Source organism: Cheilinus undulatus, linkage group 18 (genome assembly GCF_018320785.1).
Source record: "Cheilinus undulatus linkage group 18, ASM1832078v1, whole genome shotgun sequence".
Lineage (NCBI taxonomy): Eukaryota > Metazoa > Chordata > Actinopteri > Labriformes > Labridae > Cheilinus > Cheilinus undulatus.
In genome coordinates this window covers 38,475,854-38,499,022 of record NC_054882.1, presented here as the reverse complement: position 1 = coordinate 38,499,022, position 23,169 = coordinate 38,475,854, and the positions used below count along the sequence as shown (strand labels likewise).

Sequence of the window (23,169 nt, the reverse complement as noted above, 5' to 3'; positions counted from 1 at the left end):
GCAACACTCTCCCAGGAAAAAGGAAGTGGGACATTTGTGTTATTGTTGACAACAAAACCATCAAAAGCTCTGCAGAAGCCCACTACTCAATCAGTGGTGATATCACCCAGAGGAGCGTCACTTGGAGCTCAGATGCTGTGATGAACCGTCTTAGGGAGTGCTATGTAGAGTTCTTATACAAGCCATGAGCTAGTACACTGTCCTCACATAATATATTATGCAAGTTTGTTTCCCAGCATCTATCAGTGTCACTGTTTGAAGGGTCCAGCGATTGCCTGCGGGAGACAAAATGGCTGCTGTGTGAAGTTCATATCAGTACAGCAGCCAAGCAGGCCATCCTCCAGCTCCAGGGCAGTCTTCTGTCCCCTGGTTCAAGTGTCTGTAGAGCGACTACAGAAGCATCAAAGCAAAGTTAGCCGCCGTTGTAATGACTGGCGTTCACTTTTAACATATAACAAATGTGTTTTTTTCTCTCCCACACCCTCTGTGTAATCCAAAATGCCGGGGCTTAATTGAAACCGCATGGGAGCTCCCAGTGTTAACCAAAGACGATACGAGGAAGCCTTTTTAAGTCCGATTTGCCTTGAGGCTTCAGGTCTTGCGAGAGAAGAAGTGGGCGTTCGTTTGTTCATCAAGCTTTGTCCTGCAGGGTTTTTTAAAACTCAATAAAGGAAAGGCTCGCTGAACTCTTGATCTTCAACACATTTTAGAAGGCTCACCCCTTTTAATCGCGACCAGACTAATTATGTGTCGGTTGTGAGTGGAAGAGATAGACGAGATGATGTGGGCACATTCTCATTGCACATATTTTTCCCTGTGTGTTAAACATTAAAATACTACAACAGTCCCAGTTTACTTATCTGAAAATGCTGTAAATCTCTACCAAGCACAGTCGGCATCAAACCTTTGCTCTATATTTTCAACATTTGGGGTTTAAATGAAAGAAAGGGAAACAATTTGTGATGGTTTAGTGTGATTCTTTTAATCACCTGCATGGTCGGGTTGAATTATCTGTATTGAATAGGCTTATTTTTACAACCCAGTGACTCAAATTGTCAGTCGAAGTGTGTGTTAGCATTACAAAACAACTGTCAAAGCGGTTCTTTCTTTTTTTTTTTTTTTTTTTTTTCAAATCAAGAACCACTTTCATCACTCTCCTCAAAGCTTGACAAAAAGGTTTTATTCTGCAGGTCTGTTACTGCCTTGGTCAAAAAAGGTGCACCACTTCTCTCTCCATGGACCAACATGTTTTTTAGGGCTGTTAACATTAAAATGTTAACGCTTGTGATTAATCTTTAAACCTTAACGTGTTAAAAAAATAATGCAATTTCATCATATGATTCAGTTTGATCACAACTTGCTCCCGTAGTCCTCCAGCGTGGAAGTTCATGTGCCTAGTGGTGAAGAGGTGAGGTAGGGCCCCTATGATTTCCGCGTTAATGGAATCCCGGACGGAATCGCGGAATTGGCCAATAAAAAACGGAATCTACTATTTAACGCAGAAACCGGAAAATGAATGAATGAATTTTTTTTTTTTTTAAGAAGGAATGCATATCTGGGGAACATGATTCAGGGGATCACTACAGTGTGGCACAACTTATGCCTCACTTCACAAACACACTGGCTGTGTCCGAAACCACTCACTCATTCCTACTCCCTATCCACTCTATAGTGAGCAGCATATAGTGGACTATATAGTGGACTCAACTGCAAAACACAAAAATTATTTCGGACACTACTCCGGCTGCGGGCGATGACGTCATCACCATCTCCCAATTAAAACATTTAGCAGCAACGGCTCATAAATTTCCTTGACAATGGCTGAGGATCAAAATTAACAGTAGAATTTCAATGAAAACTGCTACAAAATGTAATGTATTTTCACAAAAAAATAGATATACTAATAGATAAAAAAGTTGTCTCTATAGTGACAAAATAATATACATTTTTGTGTGTATTATCACTTATTTTTGCACAAAGATGATGGTCTCATGTCTTTCAATCATCATGGGGGAAAAATTTACTCCGTTTTGAATCCATAATATTATCTTACAGATTTGGTAAAACCAACAAACAAAAAAGCATTTTAAAAAGTTTTTGTATGTGTTCCTGTGCTCCTCTCGTTCGTCCGTCATGTTTCAGAGCAGCATCTGCAATGCATTATAGTAAATATTGCTGGGCTAGTGACCATCGGTTGTTCACTACTTTTCACAGTGCATTGTGGGATAGAATGAGTGCACTATATAGTGAATAACAATGCTCACTCAGAATCCGCACACCACTACAAAATGGAGTATTCACTATATAGTGCACTATATGAATAGGGAGTGATTTCGGACACAGTCTCAGACTCACTCAGGATGGGTGCCACACCATGAGTTTCTCTCCTTTTATGCCCACAGCAGCCAATGACACAAAGATATTCTTTGCAGCATGAGATGGTGTATTGTCATGCATGAAGATCATTTTGCTATGGAAGGCACGGTTCTTCTTTTTGTACCATGGAAGAAAGTGGTCAGTCACAAACTCTATATACCTTGCAGAGGTCATTTTTACACCTTCAGGGACCCTAAACTGGCCTACCAAATGCCTTTTTTTCTTTCTCATATTGCTGAAACCTGTGGGGTGCTTATAATGTAATAAAGTGGAACGTCCTTCTTAAGTGGTTTTCCTTTAATTGGGCTCACCTGGCAAACTAATGATCACAGGTGTCTTAGATTGGTTTCAGTGATCCAAAGAGCCCTGAGACATAATACCATCCATGAGTTTCATTGAAAAACAAAAAAAACAAAGAATGTTTGTGACACTAAAATCTAATTTGTACAATAATTTGGAACACTGTGTAATACATGCCACATTACACTTTCTTGTCCCTTTACCTGTCAATCTGTTAGGTCTTCATTTTTCCAAACATCACTCTTTCCTTTTCTTTCTCAAAATGTTTTACACACACACACAAGCCATGCTCAAGATTAGCCTTCACAATCACATTTTTTTTTCACCATGCCTTTATAGTTGGACTCATATTTAATATTACTGGCAATAAATCACCATGGTAATGCCTCCTCATTTGATTTAGGCAGGATCTGATTATGTCTTATTGCGGAGTCATTTGAGTGGAGCTGAATTATTAATCACCATCAGTCTATTGTTTTTCTATTTTTATTTTCACCCCTCTTCTTTTTTAATTGAAATCATTCAACCTGGGCCTCACTAATCACGCCGTCACTAGCGTGGTTTGTATACTTGTTGGCTTTCACACAGAGCATTTTGTGGGTTATACAAGAGAAATTATTCCCCCTGAATGATCGCTTATTTGCCAGGATGACAATGTAGGTTGTTCAGTCCTCCCATTTGGTACAGACTGAAATATCTCAAAGTATTTTAGGAATTTCCATGAAATGTGGTGGAAATGATGCCCAGAGGATGAATCCTAATTAATCTGGTGAGCTGGTTAGTTTTCCACTTGCACTAAGAGCTCTACAAAGATTTATACCAGATGGAAAAGCACCAGCTTTGGTACAGACATTTATGGTTTGCTGAAAGTGTTTAACTTTGCCATCACTTTTGTGTAGAGATACCACAGATCAGATCAGGATTTGTGATGTTTAGTGAGGGTTTATGACCTCAATAGGATGATGTGAGGCAGCAGCATTTGGACAGATATGCCTCCCTGTGAATCAGTTGCAATAACTTTGATGATCTTCTGGTTTGAATTTCTATCACTGTCATCAGCTAAAGATGTTCCCACATTCTGGCTCTTTTTTCTGATTAGCTGACAAAATAAAGACATGTACATCAGTCTCAACTCTATTTTGTGTTTAATTCTTAGTGTTAGATGCTAGGATGCCAATAGGAGGCAAAGATGTCAAACATCACCCAACACCTTGGTATCGCTATCAGGAAGGAAAAAATGGTATAAGAACATCCCAAAAAGAGGGTTATTCATTGGTTTAAGAGAAGACAAAAGACATTATCCCTCATCGGCCTTGGTCGTGTCTGCTACCAAGCAGGACAACAATGGAGTGACTCAGTGTGTTTTTTTTCCTCCTGTACTGGAAACCTTCTGATCACAGACAAAGCAGACTGCATCTAAATGGTAAAAAGCGTGCGTGATAAGTGTGGGTTCCAGTCATTGCGATGTTAGCTCACAGTGTAGACAGGACAGTACTTTCTAAATGATAGATCTTCATACTGAACACCATCTAATTTGTGATTGTTCCCACTCTTTCTTCATCAGTGGGGTCAGAGCTCCAGTTCAATCATCAGAAATGAAAGTGGAGCAGAGATGTCATTATCTCACATCAAGGGCGCCCACAATTGCATGCTAACTTTAATGGAGCCTGACCCTGTGATCCTGTGGTCATAAAAGCTTGCCTCTCTAAACACAAAGTGTTCCTGCTCCTATACTGTATGCCTTTAACGTTCGGTTCAAGACCTGAAATTATAGGCTGCTGTGAGTTAATGTCATTCCATAAAGCTATGCGTAGCAGCAATGCAGCATGGTTACATAAAGCCTGAGCTGAAGTTCACTTTTCCAGCTTTCTTTTTTTCCACTTTAGCTCCTTGCTGTGCATCTCTGCAGCTCCCATTGGCCCTCGGCTCTCTCTTCCTCCCACCGCTACCCACCGCTACTTTCTTCACTTCTCTGAACTCTTGGTCTGGAGTTTTGGCTTTTTTTTGTCTATGATCTGCTCTAGCCAGCTCTGACTCCTGCACTCTTTCACTTCTCTTGGGCTAGACTTCCTCCATCCCCTCCTCTGTTGAATCTCCTTATTCCTCCATGCCCAGTCTCTACTCTGTGTGTGTGTGTGTGGGGGTGTGTGTGTGTGTGTGTGTGTGTGTGTGTGTGTGCAGCTTCTCTTTTCACATATATCCCAGAAACACACACTTGCACCGCTGTCTTGTATTGCCCTGTGGCAGGGTAGCGGTCTACTGTAGCGTACTGTAGGATACGTGTGAGTGTGAGTGACTGCAGCTGCTTTTGGCCATCCAGGCTGCCTCCTCGTTTTCAGCTTCATTTCCCCTCCTAATGAAGATTCAGAGGCAGCGCTGCTCCTGGTACGGGGCAGAGGAGAGGGAAGAGAAGGAAAGGAGGGAGGAATAAATGATGCCAGGGAAGAGAAGGGAGGCAGAAATAAGAGGAGATTTAGGAAGAAAACTCTGAGAGTAGTGCACCAGGAAATGGTGGATGAGAGGATAACAATGATGGAAAAAGAAAGAGAAAAAGGTGATGGAAACATAACCCCCCTGCTTTTCCTCTCGTTCTCTTTCTCTCCCCTAATTAGCTCCCTGGCCGTGATGAATGGCACAGCACTTAGGACCCAATCGTCGAGCCGACCTTGTCATGTGTGTTGATGGGGTGGGGTGACGCTGCACTCCCCCTCCTCCACCTCCCACTACCTCTGTCCCCCTCTTACCTTTTGTACCGCCTCCTGTGGAAGCAGATGCTGCTAATATATACAGGTGTGAGTGTCGATGCGTGTCTAGCCACTTTGTCCCTTACATCAGTCTATACGTGAACATGCACAGTCAAGCCGAGCTACACTTACAGCTTATTTAGATCATTTAATCCAAATGTCATGATGCCACTCATGACTGGGGCCAGCAGATGTTCAGACCAGAGATTCGCAACGTGACTATTTTTGAGCGCCGTTGGCTATGGTTGCATCTTAACTGTTGCAGCTCAGATCAGGGCGTCTGATAATGAAGTTACAAACAGCTGGGTTTAGGATGTTTCAAGCAGATAAATATGAGATGGGAAAAGGAAATCTCGTTTTGAAAGACTTTAAGCACCAACAAAACATTTTTCAGAAATAGAATATTCATATTCATGCTTTGAATTTTTGGGACATCTGTTTTTCTTCATTTAGCTTTTCACATGGAAACTTCAGCACTGGAAAATTCCTGCTGCTAAAAAGCTGCACACATAAGCTGGACACTGCCATGCATGAGAAGTTCAAGGCTGTAGGATCTTTATTTGTTTATGGAAAATGGATAATTCTCAACAGATATATTACAAGACTGAGCTAACAGATAAATTTTGTGTTTGTTTGTGCCACAAAATTGCACTGCCACCCTACAGCAGTGATGGGGAGGAGAATTTAGCAATGAATCACTCTCCTGTTCCTACATATGATGTGATTGTTAGGTATTATCATGATGAAAAAACAGTAAATGTGCAGTACTGTCATTGCAATGGAAATGATGAATTGTCTGTAGGGATGTCTCCTCTAGCCGCAGCAATGTGAACTGGTCAGCTTTTAGTCACAGGATGCCCTGTCACAAGAAGTTTGGAGTTTCAACCGTTCAAATCCTCGGTCAAAACTGGGCTGAACAGTGTTGGCATAAGTCTGCTATGCATTTTAGTTCATAATGACATTCTAGGTGTGTTTGGGAAACACCTCAAAGGTGCACAAAGATGAAGGAAACTTGCAAAAATTGGACTGAAAGATGGGATCTTTACAGGTCTGCTGTAAAATCCAGAATATAAGTTGCTGTGGTATCAAAGTTTCAGCCAGCTTTTTAGATTAAAAAGGTAATTAAAGTGTGGCTTTTACGCTGAATTTCATGGTGGTTAGCTCAGCTTGCCTCTCCCATTTCTTTTCTTCTCCACAAGTGCACACACACGTACAAACAGACAGATGCACGCACTGTCTGCATCTCTTTCATCAGGCTGGGCTGGATCCCAGGTTGGGAACCAGTGCACAAAGTAACACTACTTCTACCAGACAGGAATTGTAACATAAGATGCAAAAGGTCAACATATGTGATGGGAAGTAAAAGATATATTGATGCAAACCCTTTCAGCTACAACTGGACCTTTTTTATGTCCACCTGTTCTGTCACGTCAAACAATACAAAATAGATATTTTCTACCAGGTTTTCTCTCTATGTATGCACTTCAGTATATTAGACCTCCAGCTTATATATTGTGAACTGCGTCTCCTAGTCTGTCCAAGAATCTGTGGTTCTTCCTCTACTTGCCTTCACCTCATCTCTCTCAGCTCTCTTTGCATTCAGTTCAACCTCTGGGTCAACGCAAGACGCAGAAGCTTTGGAGCATGCTCAGAACACCCATAGTTCAGTTTGGTCTGATTAAAGTAGAAACATGCAGTAAGTCCATCTCAAACCACATTATGTAGGCGTGTTAGTCCAAATTTAAGTAACTGAATCAAGTAAGATTTCAGTCAGATGAACATGCATTTTAGAAAGTCAGTCTCAGTCAGACTGATACAATAAATCTGCTAACTCAAAGTGCATCAAAGTATACTGAGTGTAAAAAATGTCTTACACACATCTTCTCATCTCCTTCTTAGACTTTAATGCTGAATTATTAGTTTGGAGTTCACTTTGAAATTTGAGCCCAGCAAGGTGTTTGACTTTGATTTCTTTTCCTCGTTGACTTTCAGAAGTCCTGCCTTTTTTTTTTGAACTGCCATTCTGTTGAGAGTCTCTCTGTTCAGATACTTCCTGTGCCGTTGTTTTGAAATCCTTGATTTGAGACTTGTAATTTAATTTACATCAAAAAGCTTTGAAAAGGTATCTCAATAAAGTTTAATTTTATTTTTTTGAATAGAATTGAGTAGGGCTGTTCCAATAACATTTTTCCCTTCCCGATGTGATTCCCATACCAAGGTGTTGGGTGTCGGTCGATACCAAGTACTGACCAGTGTGAACTTTCTGGACTGTGCAGGGTAGCATTTATTCTAGACCAATATTTGACTCAGAACATGGCTCAACAAATAGAATTGTTAATGTACAGCATGTCTGTGACCCTAAAATTGTTTTCCGGTTTATAGCGCTAACAGTTAGCATGGCTAAATAAAGCAAAATATAAAGCCAAACCAAACTGTATGGGATCAGTGCATAAGCTTGTGTACTTGCCAATACCAATACCTGCATTTTGAGCAGTATCGGACATAGTTCTGATACTGGTGTCAGAATCGGAACCCTAGAATTGAGATCGTTTTTATAGAAGCTTCGCCATCAGTTGTATCTGTAAAAGAAGGATATGATCAACCAAATATCTGTTTTAGGGTCTGGGAATCCTGCAACTAAGGCTTTGCAATTATCAGAGACCCCTGTCTGACACTTGCTTGTAGTTGTTACCACCAAGGATGGCACAGGTTGTTAAGTTTAGGGGGCAAGTACTTTTTCACACAGAGCCAGGTAGGTTTGGATGGCATTTTTCCTTTAATAAATGAAACCATCATTTAAAAAATTGCATATTGAATTCACTTGGGTTGTCTTTATTTAATTTTAAAATTTGTCTGATAATCTAAAAGATTTAAATGTGACAAATATGCAAAAAAAAATTTAAAAAAAAACAATCAGGAAGGGGATGAATACCTCTTCACAGCACTAGATATAGACAGCCAGTTGGGGGTGTGGGGGACTTTAGGTGTAGGCAGCAGTTATAAAATCAATCAATACTTGATTTCTTGTCTAAGAATTGCCAGAACCCAGAAGGTCAAAAACTGATGGGAGTTTGGAGATGATTTCTACAACCCAGCAGCAGTCACATCCTACTCACAACATACTGCAATATATAGATAAAATAATCTCACTAAACCATATTTTTCTTCATTCTCAGGTTTTAGAGTCTACTACTTGGTCTTTTTTCCACCATATTTTGTAGATGTTATCGTCAGATGCAGTTTTTAGCTTTCCTTTGTTCTAAGCACTTTAAATATTTGATCAGAAGTCTTTGCACAGACCTCAATGAATCAGCTATCACTAGTTTCCTTTATTAAATAACAGACTGTTTTTTCCATTGTGCTAGCACTAAATTGAGATTTCAGACAAGTATGAATCACTGCCATGATTTTGCGTCATCGCTGGCAGCTGCTACGTCTCACACCTGTCTCAGTCTGGTGCCGAGGATTATGAGATACAGCTGCAGTTTGGCCGGATTCAAAGTCATCTGCAGATTTTGGTGATTTCTGCCAAATTGGAGTTGATTCATTTATTTGATTTTATTTCATCACATTCAGAGAGATAAGCCATCACTTTGGTTAAAAAGAAAAGTAATTCAGTAACAAGATTTATCTTCAGGCTGATTCATAGTGGCATTTTAAAGCTGTGATATTTGCTCACCTGTGCCATTTTGTCTTCACTATTTACATCTAGAGGCATAGAATATGAACCCTTTAAAAACACAATACCATGGGTAATACAACATTAAACTTTTAGACTTTGGTTGTTAAGATAACGGACATCTAAATAAAGTTATGATTCTTTTTAAAGCTGTCACTGTTAACACATGATTCACAATGCGATTGTGTGAACTACTCAGTTTAGTGCCTTGGTGCTCCCACTGCGTTTAGAAATTAGACACCTGTGCTCCTTTGAATGCCTCCTGTTCTTTAAAAAATTTACAGACAGCTCAGTGAACAACTCAGACGTTGTAAGAACTAGACAACAAAAGCAGGGAAACAGGAAGTGAAGTACTCTAAAGGCCCATTTATGCTCCCTTTATGTACAAAAGTAGATCTATGTATTTAAAACCACACAACCATGCTCCAGCTTGAAATGTTGCTCTACTCAGTGATACTCAACGTGTGGCTCTGGAGCCACATGTAGCTCTTTTATGTCTTAATTTTAAGTATTATTTCCCCATTAAACCTTGAAAGGGGAAACCTTTTTGCCGTTTTTCACCATTTTTTGCCCATTTAAGCAACCTTTTGCCATTAAATACCACTTTTTTTCTTACTTTTGTGCCCATTTTTGCCACTTCTTCTTGCCACTCTTGCCACTTTTTGCCCATTTAAGTTGCCTTTTGCCATTACGTACCCCTTTTTTCCATTTTGTTGCCCATTTTGGCCACTTTTGCCACTTTCATCCCATTTTTGCCCCTTTTCACACTTTTTTTTTTTGCCAATTTCCCCCGTTAAAGCTACCTTTGTCATTAAATACCCCTTTTTCCTATTTTTCCTACCCAATTTTGCCACATTTTTGCCACTTTTACAGCTTTTTTGCCCCTTTAAGCTACCTCTTGACTGCTTTTGCCTATTTTAGTCTCTTTTTATTCTTTTTTTTGCCATGTTTTTGCCAATTTTGAGCCATTTTTTGCCACCTGTAACTCATTTCTGTCACTACTCACCCTTTTTTTTGCTACTTGCTGACCCTTTTTCCACTTGTTCTCCCAATTTTTGCCCCATTCATCCATTTTTGCTGCTTTTTGACCATTTTGTGCCACCTTTAACTTATTTATATTGCTTCTTCAAGCTGTTTTTGCCACTTTTTACCGCTTAGATTGTGGCTCTCCAAACTTGAACAATTTGGCTCTTTGGTTGAGCAGGGTTGAGTAGCACTGCTTTACTCTGTCTCCAGGAGTACTGGTGGTATTGCAATGTTTGGGCTTACCATTAAGTTTAATGAGAAAGGAAGAAACATTGATGAAATAAACACAGAATATGTAAGGAAAGCTCTCTGCATATCAGTGTGTGTTGTAAATTTAGCAGGGGTTCTCACCATAACCTCCTCAACAACAAATTACAATGATTTTGTCCATTTTTCAATAATTACCAAATGTTTCCACAAAAAAAGGGCAGTTTGGACTTGGAATGGATCAAAAGTGCAGTGGAACAAAGAGATGGAGACATTTACTTCAAAATAAAAGCACATCAGAGTTTTTGCACACACCTTCAACCCACTGAAAATGGCTTTGCAACCAGTGTTAATTTTGGTAGCCATTTTTGATTTTAGTCTTAGTTTTAGTCTTTAAATGAAATGCATTTTAGTTTTAGTCACATTTTAGACATTTCTATCCTTTTTAGTTTAGATCTAGTTTTAGTCGACGAAAACTCAAAACATTTTAGTCTAGTTTTAGTCCATAAAAAGTCCTCACATTTCAGTCTTTACTTTTAGTCCAAGCATTTATTTTCTTGCATTAATCTGGTACCAGATCATACTGGTGTGTTCTATGCACTCTGCTAAACCTGGGGTCCCTGCTTTCTACAGCTGAGAGGCAGAATAGATGCAGATCTGTTGTTTTTTGACAGATTTACCCACAGTGGAGAAATATCACGGTTCCAAGTGTATCTTTTTACATGCTATGGATTTCTTCGATGTATCAAAAATATTGACAACCTTAATCAGACATGTCTAATAAAATTGCTAATAAAGAATTGGTGAGATTTTACTTTGCTTGTTTGTAGGTACATTTTTATTTCTAATGTTCAAGTAAATTCAGTTCAATCAGTCAAAACTAAGACTCTTCAGGATAAATTCTTTAAAAAAAAAACTTAAACTCAGTATGTGATGCCAAGTGGTACTTTATCGGTGTTGTTTTTTTATTTAGAGTGTATTATTTTGATATCTACAGCACAGAAGATGCACTGATATGTTCTTAGCCTCAAGTCTTCCTCCATGTTTCTATCAGTTCCTCATGATGTGTGTTTCAGATCTCATGTGTTGTGTCTTTTCTCCCCTGCAGAGCAGTAAGAACTGGCGCGCGGCGGTCGATCTGACGGGCCGGCTGCTGACAGCTCATGGTCAGGGATATGGAAAGGCTGGCCAACCAACCTCCCACACCACCGACTCGCTGCAGGTAAGACGCCAGGGATTTTCTCTATCCATCCTTTTGTCTGTCTGTATCTCTGAATATTTGTGGGTGCTGGAGAGAGGAGCTATGTCTACATCTCCAGAATGATCCATTGATTTCCACACACTGCCTTAAAAACATTAGATGATTTGTTAACTGAGTGTTTCGTTGGTTGCAGTACTATTTGTTTTACATGACTTGCACTGTCTCATGTCTGTGTTTGTGAGGTTTTATCCAGATGATAGAAGGCCACCTGTGTGTTCAGCTCAGTGAAACTTGAAATTGATCGACTCATCATTGGCTTTTGCTACATATGAGTTCATGTTTGATTTGCTTAAATGATTGTTGCAAGGTTCAGTTTGTCAGTAGGCAACAAAAACATCCAAAAGAAGTATGCATCATAACTAGGGCTGTCAAGATTAATTGCATTAATCACGATTGACAACTATCTGCAATAAGCACACTTTTTTATTGCAAATAATTATACCTTTTTTTTTTTTTGCTTTAACAACCTTTGGTTGAGCCACATCAGCATCTCCCTGCAGCCACACCCCTTAGTGTCTCATTTCAGTCTAGAAATCTCAAAGAAAGCTCAGTGGACAAGTCAGAAGTCACCTGAACCTTGTGTTATCAAACATTCGTCTTTTTACTGTTCACTTTTTTCCTTTTCAGCACATTACACGACCATTATCAGTAATTTACAAAGTTATAAGAACAGCACAGTAGGACTTGACTTTTATGGTTATTTTTAAATGAATGCAGTAGATTGTAAGGCTGAAAAAAATACACTATATTGCCAAAAATATTCACTCCCCCATCCAAATAATTGAAATCAGGTGTTCCAATCACTTCCATGGCCACAGGTGTATAAAATCAAGCACCTAGGCATGCAGACTGTTTCGACAAACATTTGTAAAAGAATCAGTCGCTCTCAGGAGCTCAGTTAATTCCAGCGTGGTACTGTGATAGGATGCCACCTGTGCAACAAGTCCAGTCATGACATTTCCTGGCTCCTAAATATTCCACAGTCAACTGTCAGTGGTATTGTAACAAAGTGGAAGCGATTGGGAACAACAGCAACTCAGCCATGAAGTGGTAGGCCACGTAAAATGACGGAGCGGGTTCAGCGGATGCTGAGGCGCCTAGTGCGCAGAGGTGGCCAACTTTCTGCAGAGTCAATCGCTACAGACCTCCAAACTTCATGTGGCCTTCAGATTAGCTCAAGAACAGTGCGAAGAGAGCTTAATGGAATGGGTTTCCATGGCCGAGCAGCCGCATCCAAGCCATACATCACCAAGTGCAATGCAAAGTGTCAGATGCAGTGGTGTAAAGCACGCCGCCACTGGACTCTATAGCAGTGGAGACACGTTCTCTGGAGTGACGAATTACCCTTCTCCATCTGGCAATCTGATGGACGAGTCTGGGTTTGGTGGTTGCCAGGAGAACGGTACTTGTCTGACTGCATTGTGCCAAGTGTAAAGTTTGGTGGAGGGGGGATTATGGTGTGGGCTTGTTTTTCAGGAGCTGGGCTTGGCCCCTTAGTTCCAGTGAAAAGAACTCTGAATGCGTCAGCAGACCAAGTGATTTTGGACAATTCCATGCTCCCACCTTTGTGGGAACAGTTTGGGGATGGCCCCTTCCTGTTCCAATATGACTGTGCACCAGTGCACAAAGCAAGGTCCATAAAAACATGGATGAGAGAGTTTGGTGGGGATGAACTTGACTGGCCTGCACAGAGTCCTGACCTCAACCCGATAGAACACTTTTGGGATGAATCAGAGCGGAGACTGAGAGCCAGGCCTTCTCATATAACGTCAGTATGTGATCTCACAAATGCGCTTCTGGAAGGATGGTCAAAAATTCCCATAATCACTCCTCAACCTTATGGAAAGCCTTCCCAGCCTTTTTGCCAAACATTGAAGGGGTTTTGAGGCTTTAAAAAAGTAAATTCATATATTCAATAATATCTTAAATAAAAAGTTGTAGTTTGTAAAAGAGAGAGAAGACTAAAATACTGGGAGCTTATATTACTATTGATTTAATTTAATAGCCTTTTTTGAACAATGTAAAACAAGAAATAACCCAAAATCAAGTGTCTGACACTTTAATTTTTGTTTCTGTCATGTTGTAAAAAGGCAGGATAGAAATGTGTCTTTTTTCTGATTTGTTGTTTTTCTTTTTTCTGACATGAAAATGATCCGTTTTGTTACCTGTAAAACGTCTATATGAGACAGACAGGTGTCTTATTTTTTGACCGGCAAACGGATATAAGGAATGCACAATATTGGGTTTTTGCCAAAATGCCAAAATACAGATATCTTCACATTTTTTTGCTGATACCAATATTTAAATATGCGTTTTAGACCTATAAAATAGCAGCAACAATTGTAAACAACCAACAGCATCACAGGGCTACTGCGACAAACTGAATAGACTGCTCATCACAAAAGCGTCTGTTCATATACACTAGCACTCAAAAGTTTGGGATCACTGGCACATTTCTTTGTTTTCCAAAGAAAAACATTTTCATGCAGTTCACAAACAGTTATCATTAACTGTCAGTCCTCTGCATCAGTCTCCTAGTATGCCTGCTAATCCAAGTTAATCATATTGCACAGCTAAAAACCATTTTACTAATAAGGGAATAAAAGACCGGACACTGGAAGACCAGAAGAAAGTGTTGTGCACGGATGAGTCCAAGTTTGAGGTCTTTGGATCAAACAGAAGAACATTTGTGAGACACAGAACTAATGAAAAGATGTAAGAACAGTGCTTCAAACCATCAGTCAGAGAGGTGGAGGCAGCATGGAGGTCTGGGGGGTCTTTGGAGGTGGTAGAATAGGAGATCTGTAAAGAGTGGAAGGGACCTTGGGGAAGGAAAGCTATCACAAGATTTTGCAATGCCATGTCATACCATGTGGACAGCACTTGCTTGGAGCCAGTTTCATCCTACAACAGGATAATGACCCAAAACACACCCCCAAAATGTCTACAAAATATTTAGAGAGTAAGCAGTCAGCCAGAATTCTGACTGAAATGGAGTGGCCAGCACAGTCTTCAGATCTGAACACTATTGAGTTGTTGTGGGAGCAGCTTAACCATGTGGTACGAAGTAAGACTCCATCAAGCCAATAAATCTTGTGGGAGATTCGCCAGGAAGCATGGGGGGAAATCTCATCAGATTACCTTGAAAAACTGACAGCTAGAATGCCTGAGGTCTGCATGGCTGTAATTGCCGCAAGAGGTGCTTTTTTCTATGAAGGTAAAATTTAAAGACCATTTTTCAATAAAATCATTATTTCTAGCTCTGACAATGTCAGCATGTCCAGTTCATTTGCTGTATTTCCTATTCAGACTAATTTCATGAGGTTTTCCATGGAAAGCAAGAAAAATTCCAGGTGATCCCAAGCTTTTGGGCAGTAATGTATATCTTTGCTCTAAGTCTTCACCTCTCCTTTTTTCAAAATCAAGATTGCAATTATCAAGATCGTAGGCTTCTTTATTCAAAAGAAAGAATGAATAATGCAAAAAAGAAACCATATGTGAAAGACAAGTGCAAGAAATCAAGAAGATCTGCCTGTCCGACACTCCTGGTGCCTTGTCATCTCCCTCTCTACTTTTTTTGGGTGTCAACAAGCAATGGAGAGGAAAATAATGGCTGGGCAACGAGGGAAACGGCATGCTGCTTCATTCACAGAGTGTCAGGATATTACAATACGAGTCAATGTAATCAAGCAGATTTGTCACTGATGCTTGTTAGCATTGTGTGCAGTTAATATCTTTGGAATATCTACAAAATATGTATTTTATACTATACAGTTCTAAGGCTCATGATGCCAAAATTTACAATGTTACTGTTTTTTTTTTTTTTGAAATATGTTGTCTAATAAATTCAAATTCAAATGGAAAATTGTGAAACTTTTTGAAGTCGTATATTGAGTTTGACTCCAAAACACAGTCATAAACGCCAAGAACATGCTGTTTTTCACTGATCAGCCTGTGATCAGAAGATATGGAAGAATGTTTTATTTTCATTTTTAATGTTTCTGTTTGAACTTGGAATATTTGTTTCATATTTTATACATGTTCTAAACAGAGGGAGGTGTGTTTGTGTGTCTGTTCCAGCTGTGGTTTGTGCGGCTTGCCCTCCTCACCAAACTGAACTTACACCAAAACGCTGAGCTGGAGTTTGAGCCCTTTGGCAACCTGGACCAACCGGACCTCTACTACGAGTATTATCCTGCTGTTTACCCCGGGAGACGAGGTATGCACTCATACCAAGGGCGGCATTTTTATGGACTTTTCTCATCATAAAATCCTACTTCTTCATTAATTAATTCATCAAAAAGCTCCACGCTGACTGAAGTTTGAGTTTTAGGAGATTTGAGGGTACTGAAAGCTGCTCTGAAATTTTTATCTGCAAGTTTTGAATGCATTATTGCTCCAAAAGGTTTTGCATTTCACCCACTTTTTTAAGGATACACAAGCATACCAGCGCTGTCCTATTAAATATTCAAAGGAAAGTTTGTGCCAGGAGCTTGATATCAGACTGTATCGTCGAGGAGCTCCAACAGCTCCACTTGTCTCCTGCAGTTCTTTGGTTTTGTTTTCCCTCTTTTTACACTGCATGAATTGCTCTCTAATGTATTCCCATTACTTTGGATCTGCTTCGCCCCTCGGGCTACCACAGTGAAGGCAGTAGCAGAGACACAGCTGCGTGCACACACACACACACACACACACTCTTATACTTGAAGCTACACTGCACAGCCTTTTAAAGAGAGCACCGATTGACTTTCCATTGCTCAATTTAAACGCTCGGTGCCCTGCTAGGTGCTCGCAGACAAACTGGCACGAGTTGTGTAGCCTGGCATCAGAAGTCGAACACATCTCCAGCCCAACACTTACATCGACTATCTATTACTCATGATCACTCTCTTTGAACGCCTTAAGAGACGGCTTCACATGTATCACACTCCACGTATTAGGATTGACAGAGCGCTCATGAGCAAATCAATGTTTACCGCTTATTAATTTGTTTTCAAAATGAAACTTGAGTCCAATTTGGATGCAGCAGTATTAAGATCTAAAGGCAACCAGCCCAACAGGCTGCGCTCATTCATGTCACAGTGATTCCTTTCATGTTTCTATAAATAATTTGAGAGAGATGCACCCGTCCTCTAACAGGATGCATAAAACAGACTTCTTCTTAAGTGGCAACCTTCCTACCACCTTTACAAGCAGGGTCAATGGGCTCAGCACTCTGACGCAGTTTTTAAGAAGATTATGACATTTACAAATGTTTTCTTATCTTTGATTCTTTTAGCTAATAACAAAATCTAAGTACACTCCAGAGCACTCCTACCAACATTTGAGTGCTAATATGGCAGAAGGAAATGTTAATTTATGCACTCATCAGCACTCAGATGTGCTAGAATAAGAATGACACAATAGAATATAGTTTTTAATTATACTGTACTGCATTTTTATAAATTAAACAGTTGTATACAAATAAACGATTTGCAAAAATATACCACTAAAAGATGGCCAAGTATTCATGTAAACATGCAGTGTTTGATCTTAGCTGCATAATGTTAAATTATGCATCTAAATTTAGCACGTGTAGGAGTTTTATTGTTAGACACTTATTTTTCAAAACGATAACAACCTAGCTTCACACACAGGCATTTAAATGTGTTTAAAAAATCCATCTGACATGCATCTTTTTCCCCACACTATATTGCCAAAAGTATTCACTCACCCATCCAAATAATTGAACTCAGGTGTTCCAATCACTTCTATGGCCACAGGTGAATAAAATCAAGCACCTAGGCATGCAGACTGTTTCGACAAACATTTGTGAAAGAATGGGTCGCTCTCAGGAGCTCAGTGAATTCCAGCTAATGTTTTTGTTGGACATATTTAATATCCACTGTTGGTGCTATAATTATAATACATCTTCCTCTTTTGGTGTCATTTGGAGCAGCAGTTCATCTGATTTAAAACTAAAGGAGGGTTTCAAAGTATTGTGATTGTTTTTATGGTTTGATTAGGACATTGCTGTCATCTTACTACTTCTCCTCTCACTCCTGTGTGTCCTCTGTTCATAAAAACAAGACATTTGAGGCTAAATGATTAGTGTGCCACAGGCACTCCTTTTGCTATGTTTGGGAAACCGATAGAGCCCACCCACCATCCCTTTAAAGCACAAGCGAGTGCTGAATGTGTTAAATATATTTTTGGTGAACATTAAATCAAACCTTTCAATTTGCACATCATGAGGGTAGCATAGCTTAATCTGAAGACACAAAAAGAGCATCCCTAGTAAGAATGTCAGGCACAATACACGTCTGCAATATATTTCAAAGTAAAAGCACAATTAGTTTTATTACCTCTGCCAAGAAGGTTATGTGATCTGGTGGGTTTGTTTGTTTGTTTGTTTGTTAGCAACATAACTCAAAAAGTCATGGATGGATTTTCATGAAATTTTCAGGAAATGGCAGAAATGGCATAAGGAAGAACTGATTAGATTTTGGGACTGATCCGGATCACCGTCTGGATACAGGAATTTTTTTGAAGGATTCTTTACTATTGGGAGATAGGGCTAATGGCAGAGGTCTGTGCTGTCACCACTTTACACCAGGAGATGGCGGACATGAGTAACTTCAATCCCAGCAGACTTTGAAAGATGCACACCTGGTCGAGGAGACGAGTCGGAGTGTAACAGAGAGAAAGACAGCAAATTGCAGCGAGAATAATCACAATGCTGGGAGGAATAGAAGAATATTCACCCTCTGTCATGACTTTCAGTCGCCTGGTGAGACCATGGGCACTTTCTCCATGACAGTCCACACGTATTGAAGCCAATGCTTTGCCTCACCGTGTCTCCACCCCACTGGGGAGGGAATAATCGGCAAATTAGAATTTGGGAGTGATCCGGATCACCGTCTGGATCCAGGAATGTTTTTAAAGGATTCTTCACTATTGGGAGATGGGTCTAATGCCGGAGGTCTGCGCTCTCTGAGGGCTTTTCTAGTTCTAAATTTGTTACTGGGCCAGTTATTTCATTATTGAAGTCCCTTTGCAAAGTTGTACAGACCCTTCTTGAGGTCCCTATCAAACTTTTAGTCATAAATCACAAAGACCATTATCAACAGGTTATGAGTGATATTTATTTAAGATCTTACTCTCTACCTCCCTCTCTGAATCTTAAAGTGCACACACAGCATTTTGCACCTTTATGTTTTTTAAGCTCACATTTCTTTAATGTTAAAAAAATATTTTCCTGAGATCCACACTATGACTCAAACCACTGTAAGTCATGACAAATAGCCAGTAAAATGAGATCTCCTGGATGAGTTGTCGTTGCACTCTTGGAGTCATTTTGGTCGGCTAACAACTCCTGGGAAGGTTCACCACTGTTCCCAGTTTTCTTCATTTGTGGATAATGGCTCTGACCGTGGTTCGCTGGAGTCCCAAAAGCCTTGGACATGGCTTTGTAGATTTCAATCACTTTGTTTCTCATTTGTTCATGAATTTCTTTGGATCGTGGCATGATGTGTTTCTTTTTGAGATCTTGTAGCCTACTTCACTTTGTCTGACAGCTTCTATTTAAGGGATTTCTTCATTCAACAAATCTGGTGGTAATCAGGCCTGGGTGTGGCCAGTGAAATTGAACTCAGCTTTCCAAGAACTGTTGATAATCACAGTTAACTCATGATTTAACAAGGGGGGCAATTACTTTTTCATATAGGGCCAGATTAGTTTGGATTTTTTTCCCCTTAATAAATAAAATCATCATTTAAAACCTGCATTTTGTATTTACTTGGGTTGTCTTTGTGGGATATTAAAATTGGTTTGTTGATGCCAAACATTTAAGTGTGATAAATATGCAAAAACATCAGGAGTCAGAAAGGGGGCAAATACTTTTTCATGGGACTGTATATGTACCAGAAGCCAGCATTGATTAGACACAACAGGTCAATACTGCTGATATCTTTCCATATAATTTGGCCTGTGTTTGTAAATAGGGTCGCTATTACACAGCACCAATGCTAAACTGATAATGTGCTGCAAGTCACATGACTAACAATGCATGTCCTGAGATGTGATGGCTGTGCATTTGCATGTTTTAACAATTAAAACAATATATCCTTTAGCCCTTGTACACAGTCCTGAATATTTGCCTTTTTCTTTATTTTTTAATCCTGTTTTTGCAGTGACTCAGATGTTTTATAGTCGCCAGTATTCAGGTGGCTGGTAGGTTTGGTTTCAGGATTAAAAATACTGATAGAAGGATTTTGTGAAATGTCAGTGGAGGATTTGAATGGGAGATTTTACTTCTGAAACCGGAGCTGCTGAAAAAGTGGACGGTCACTGCTGATCTCTATAGAGGCACTGGGGTAAATGTGGGGGACGGGTGTGTATTCTCAACTTTTGATGGCAGAGATAGAAACCTGCAGCAGATAAGAGAGATAGAAATCTGGATACATAGACTGGCAGAATAAGCAGCCAAAGATGGACCAGCGAGCTGTACTTCAGATCTGATGACAATATCAAAGAGACCCTGATCAAAGCCTGGGGACTCACCTGAATATAGGCTTCTCCTATTGGGAAATGTGTGTGAGACAGTGTGAATGATGCTCAGGCAGAGAGAGACAGAGGGATGAGGCAGGGAGATGAGTGATGGAGCTGTGCAGCACAGAGAAAGAGAGAGAGATGAGAGGGTTTAATAAGCAGCCATACGTAGCTCAATGCCATCTGTAGGTTCCTGCCTTCAGGGCTGTGTGCAGTCTGTGTGTGGGCGGATGGGTTTATATTCTCATCTCGCACTCTGTGTCTCTCTGTCTCACTATGCCTTCCTTTTCTCTTTTCTCTCTCTCTCTCTACTGCTATGTCCTCATCCCACCCTGTTTCTTATTTCCCCCCTGTTTTTCCCCTCATACCCCCCTCCCCCTGTCTCCAGGCTCCATGGTGCCATTCTCCATGCGGCTGCTGCACGCCGAGCTCCCCCAGTACCTGGCCAAGCCCCAGGAGGCTCTGGACCGCCTGCACACTCTCAAAACCGTCTGCCTCGCTGTGAGCATGCACACACAAACAGCCTCTGGATGAACATAAAGATATGCATACTCTGTAGTATTCACACAATAAAACTCCACACCCACACAGAAGCACATTAGCCATACAAATCCTTAAGCCCACCTGTGTAAACAGCCAAATATGAATGGATTTTAGAGGGAATATGCAGATTCTAATACAAACAGATAAAAAGCCTTCAGCTTTGGCAGAGGAGCAACTTCCTCCTTATGAAGTCTGCATCCACCCTCCTCACCCCCCCCATTAACAGATTCTGGAGAACTTGGAGAAAGGCTTGGCGGAGGATGGCAGCATGATCACCTTAACACAGGAGAACAGGCAAGGTAAGCTCACACGTTTGGCTACGACATTGGGGGGGGGGGGGGATACGCCAGAGATTTAAGGGGGTGTGCAGGGCTTTGTGTGCCTCGAGGTGAAATAAGATTTATTCATACCCAGTAAAATCATGATGAAACACTTCAATAGTTTATAAAGAAGGTCTTTTAATAAGACATTTGTTTAGGTCTGTTTTTGAGTCCATTTAGTTTTTAGAACAAAATGTTCTTTAGTTTTAGTCACATTTTAGTAATTTTTAACCTTTATAGTTTTGGATTAGTTTTAGCTGACATAAACCAAGAAATTTTTTAAGTCAAGTTTTTAGTCTTTATTCATAGTCAAAACATGAATTCCCTTGGAACTTATTTAATCAGAGAAACTTTGAAAGTAATAGGACTTAAAAACACTCATATTAATGCACCATCAATGCTTACATTGATTTAAAATACACTGTAAAAAACTCTGACATACCCTTTATGCACAGTAGAAAACTAGCATGGATGTTGAATGTCCAGCGCTAACATTGTAGCGCACTATACGTACTTTTTGTCCGATTTTTATCACAAAATATCTACTAGTCTTCCTCTTTGGAAAAAGGTCTTTGACGAAGGTTTTTAGTTGGAGTTTTAATTAAAAAGATATGGATATAAACAATTTTAAATATTAAAAAGTATATAATTATTAACAGCACAATTTGGGGGGGGGGGGCTCAAAGGATACAAGGAGGGGATACCTTGATCTTTTTTTTTTTTTTCCATCAATCATCTATGGGCAAGACCAACCAATACGAATCATTTTGAATGTTTTGATGTAGCAGCTGGCAGGGGTGCAAAGAAAATATTTACTTTTACCCAAATTATTGACAGTTTGATTTTGGGCCGTTCTAGACGGCGCCACTGCTCTTTCACTTTGTCGTGTTGAAAATGTAGATTGTTTGCCAACATGCAAACTGCATGCTTTACTAGCGCCAGTTAATAAAGTAAAGACGGACTCTGTCATGGGCTAAAAGTAATCTCCAGCATTCTCTTTTTAAGTCTTGAATTTATATGTATACAAGAAGGAGAAAGGGTCAAACTTTTGTTTGAAGTTGGTGCAGAAAAAGTTGTAATCCTGGATCTGCACTTGGTCCTTCCTGATTTCACTTGTCAGTGTGGGAACTCCAGTCGTGCGCAACTATCAGACTGTAGTTTTGCACATAAATCTTGAGTTTTGGTCTTGTGTCATGAATGTTTAAGTCATACAGCAATGATACTCTACGCATGGCTCTAAAGCCACATGTGGCTCTTTTGCGATGATTTGTGGCTCTTCTATGTCTTCATTTGAAATGTTTTTTGCCCCGAAAACCTTGAAAAGGTCAATTTTGTCCTCAGAAATAATCCATTACAAGCTACATTAATCAGTTTGTTTCCCAATCATGTGCAGGTGGCTTTAATTGTAAACCGTTATAATTTGTTTATATATTTCCATTTCCCTTATTTGCAATTCTTTTCCCCTTTTTTACTTTTTTGGACACTTTCAATCAACTTTTATTTTTTAAGCCCATTTCTGCTGCTTCTCTTTGCCACTTTTGGATCATTTTTGTCACTTTTATCCTATTTTTGACCCTTTCCTTTTTGCCTCTATCCTGCTTTTTGCAGTTTGCAATTTTTTCCCCCTTTTTGCCATTTTCTGTCCCATCTCGCCCATTTAAGCTGCCTTGCCATTGAATGCCACTTTTTTCCCATTTAAGTCACTTTTCACTCATTTTTGTCGTGTTTTTACCACTTTTTGACAATTTTTGCCAACTGTAACTCACTTTTTTTTTATTTTGCCACTTTTTTCCCCATTTTTGCCATTTTTTAACCCAGTTTTTTTGCAACCAGTCTTAGATGTTCCCCACCTCTCGCCCAATGACAGCTGGGATAGGCTCCAGTCCCCCACAACCCCCAGTTGGAGTGGTATGGAAAACAGATGGATGGATACCCAGCTTTTGCAATTTTATGCTAATTTTGTCCCTTTTCACCCTTTTTTTTTTTTTGCCAATTTTCCACTTGTTGGCAATTTTTGCCACTTTAACTTTTGTTTATTGCCACTTCAACCCATTTTGCCACTTTTCCCCATTTGATTGTGGCTCTTTCACTGTTTTTTTTTCACCTTTTTGGCTCTTTGGTTGAGCAGGGTTGAGTAACACTGTCATACAGTGAACTCTGACATTAGACCAACAATGTCAC

The 23,169-nt window shown here is 39.9% G+C and overlaps 1 protein-coding gene across 2 annotated transcripts in view; it reads left to right on the top strand.

Moving 5' to 3' along the window:
* trappc12 (trafficking protein particle complex subunit 12) overlaps positions 1–23,169 on the top strand; it is a 63,511-nt gene that overhangs the window by 24,674 nt on the left and 15,668 nt on the right. For both annotated transcript variants that reach the window (XM_041812222.1, XM_041812224.1), the window contains exons 4-7: positions 11,441–11,554; positions 15,674–15,812; positions 20,514–20,626; positions 20,895–20,967. In XM_041812222.1, coding sequence (XP_041668156.1) covers positions 11,441–11,554; positions 15,674–15,812; positions 20,514–20,626; positions 20,895–20,967 — 439 coding nt within the window. The remainder of the gene's footprint in view (positions 1–11,440; positions 11,555–15,673; positions 15,813–20,513; positions 20,627–20,894; positions 20,968–23,169) is intronic.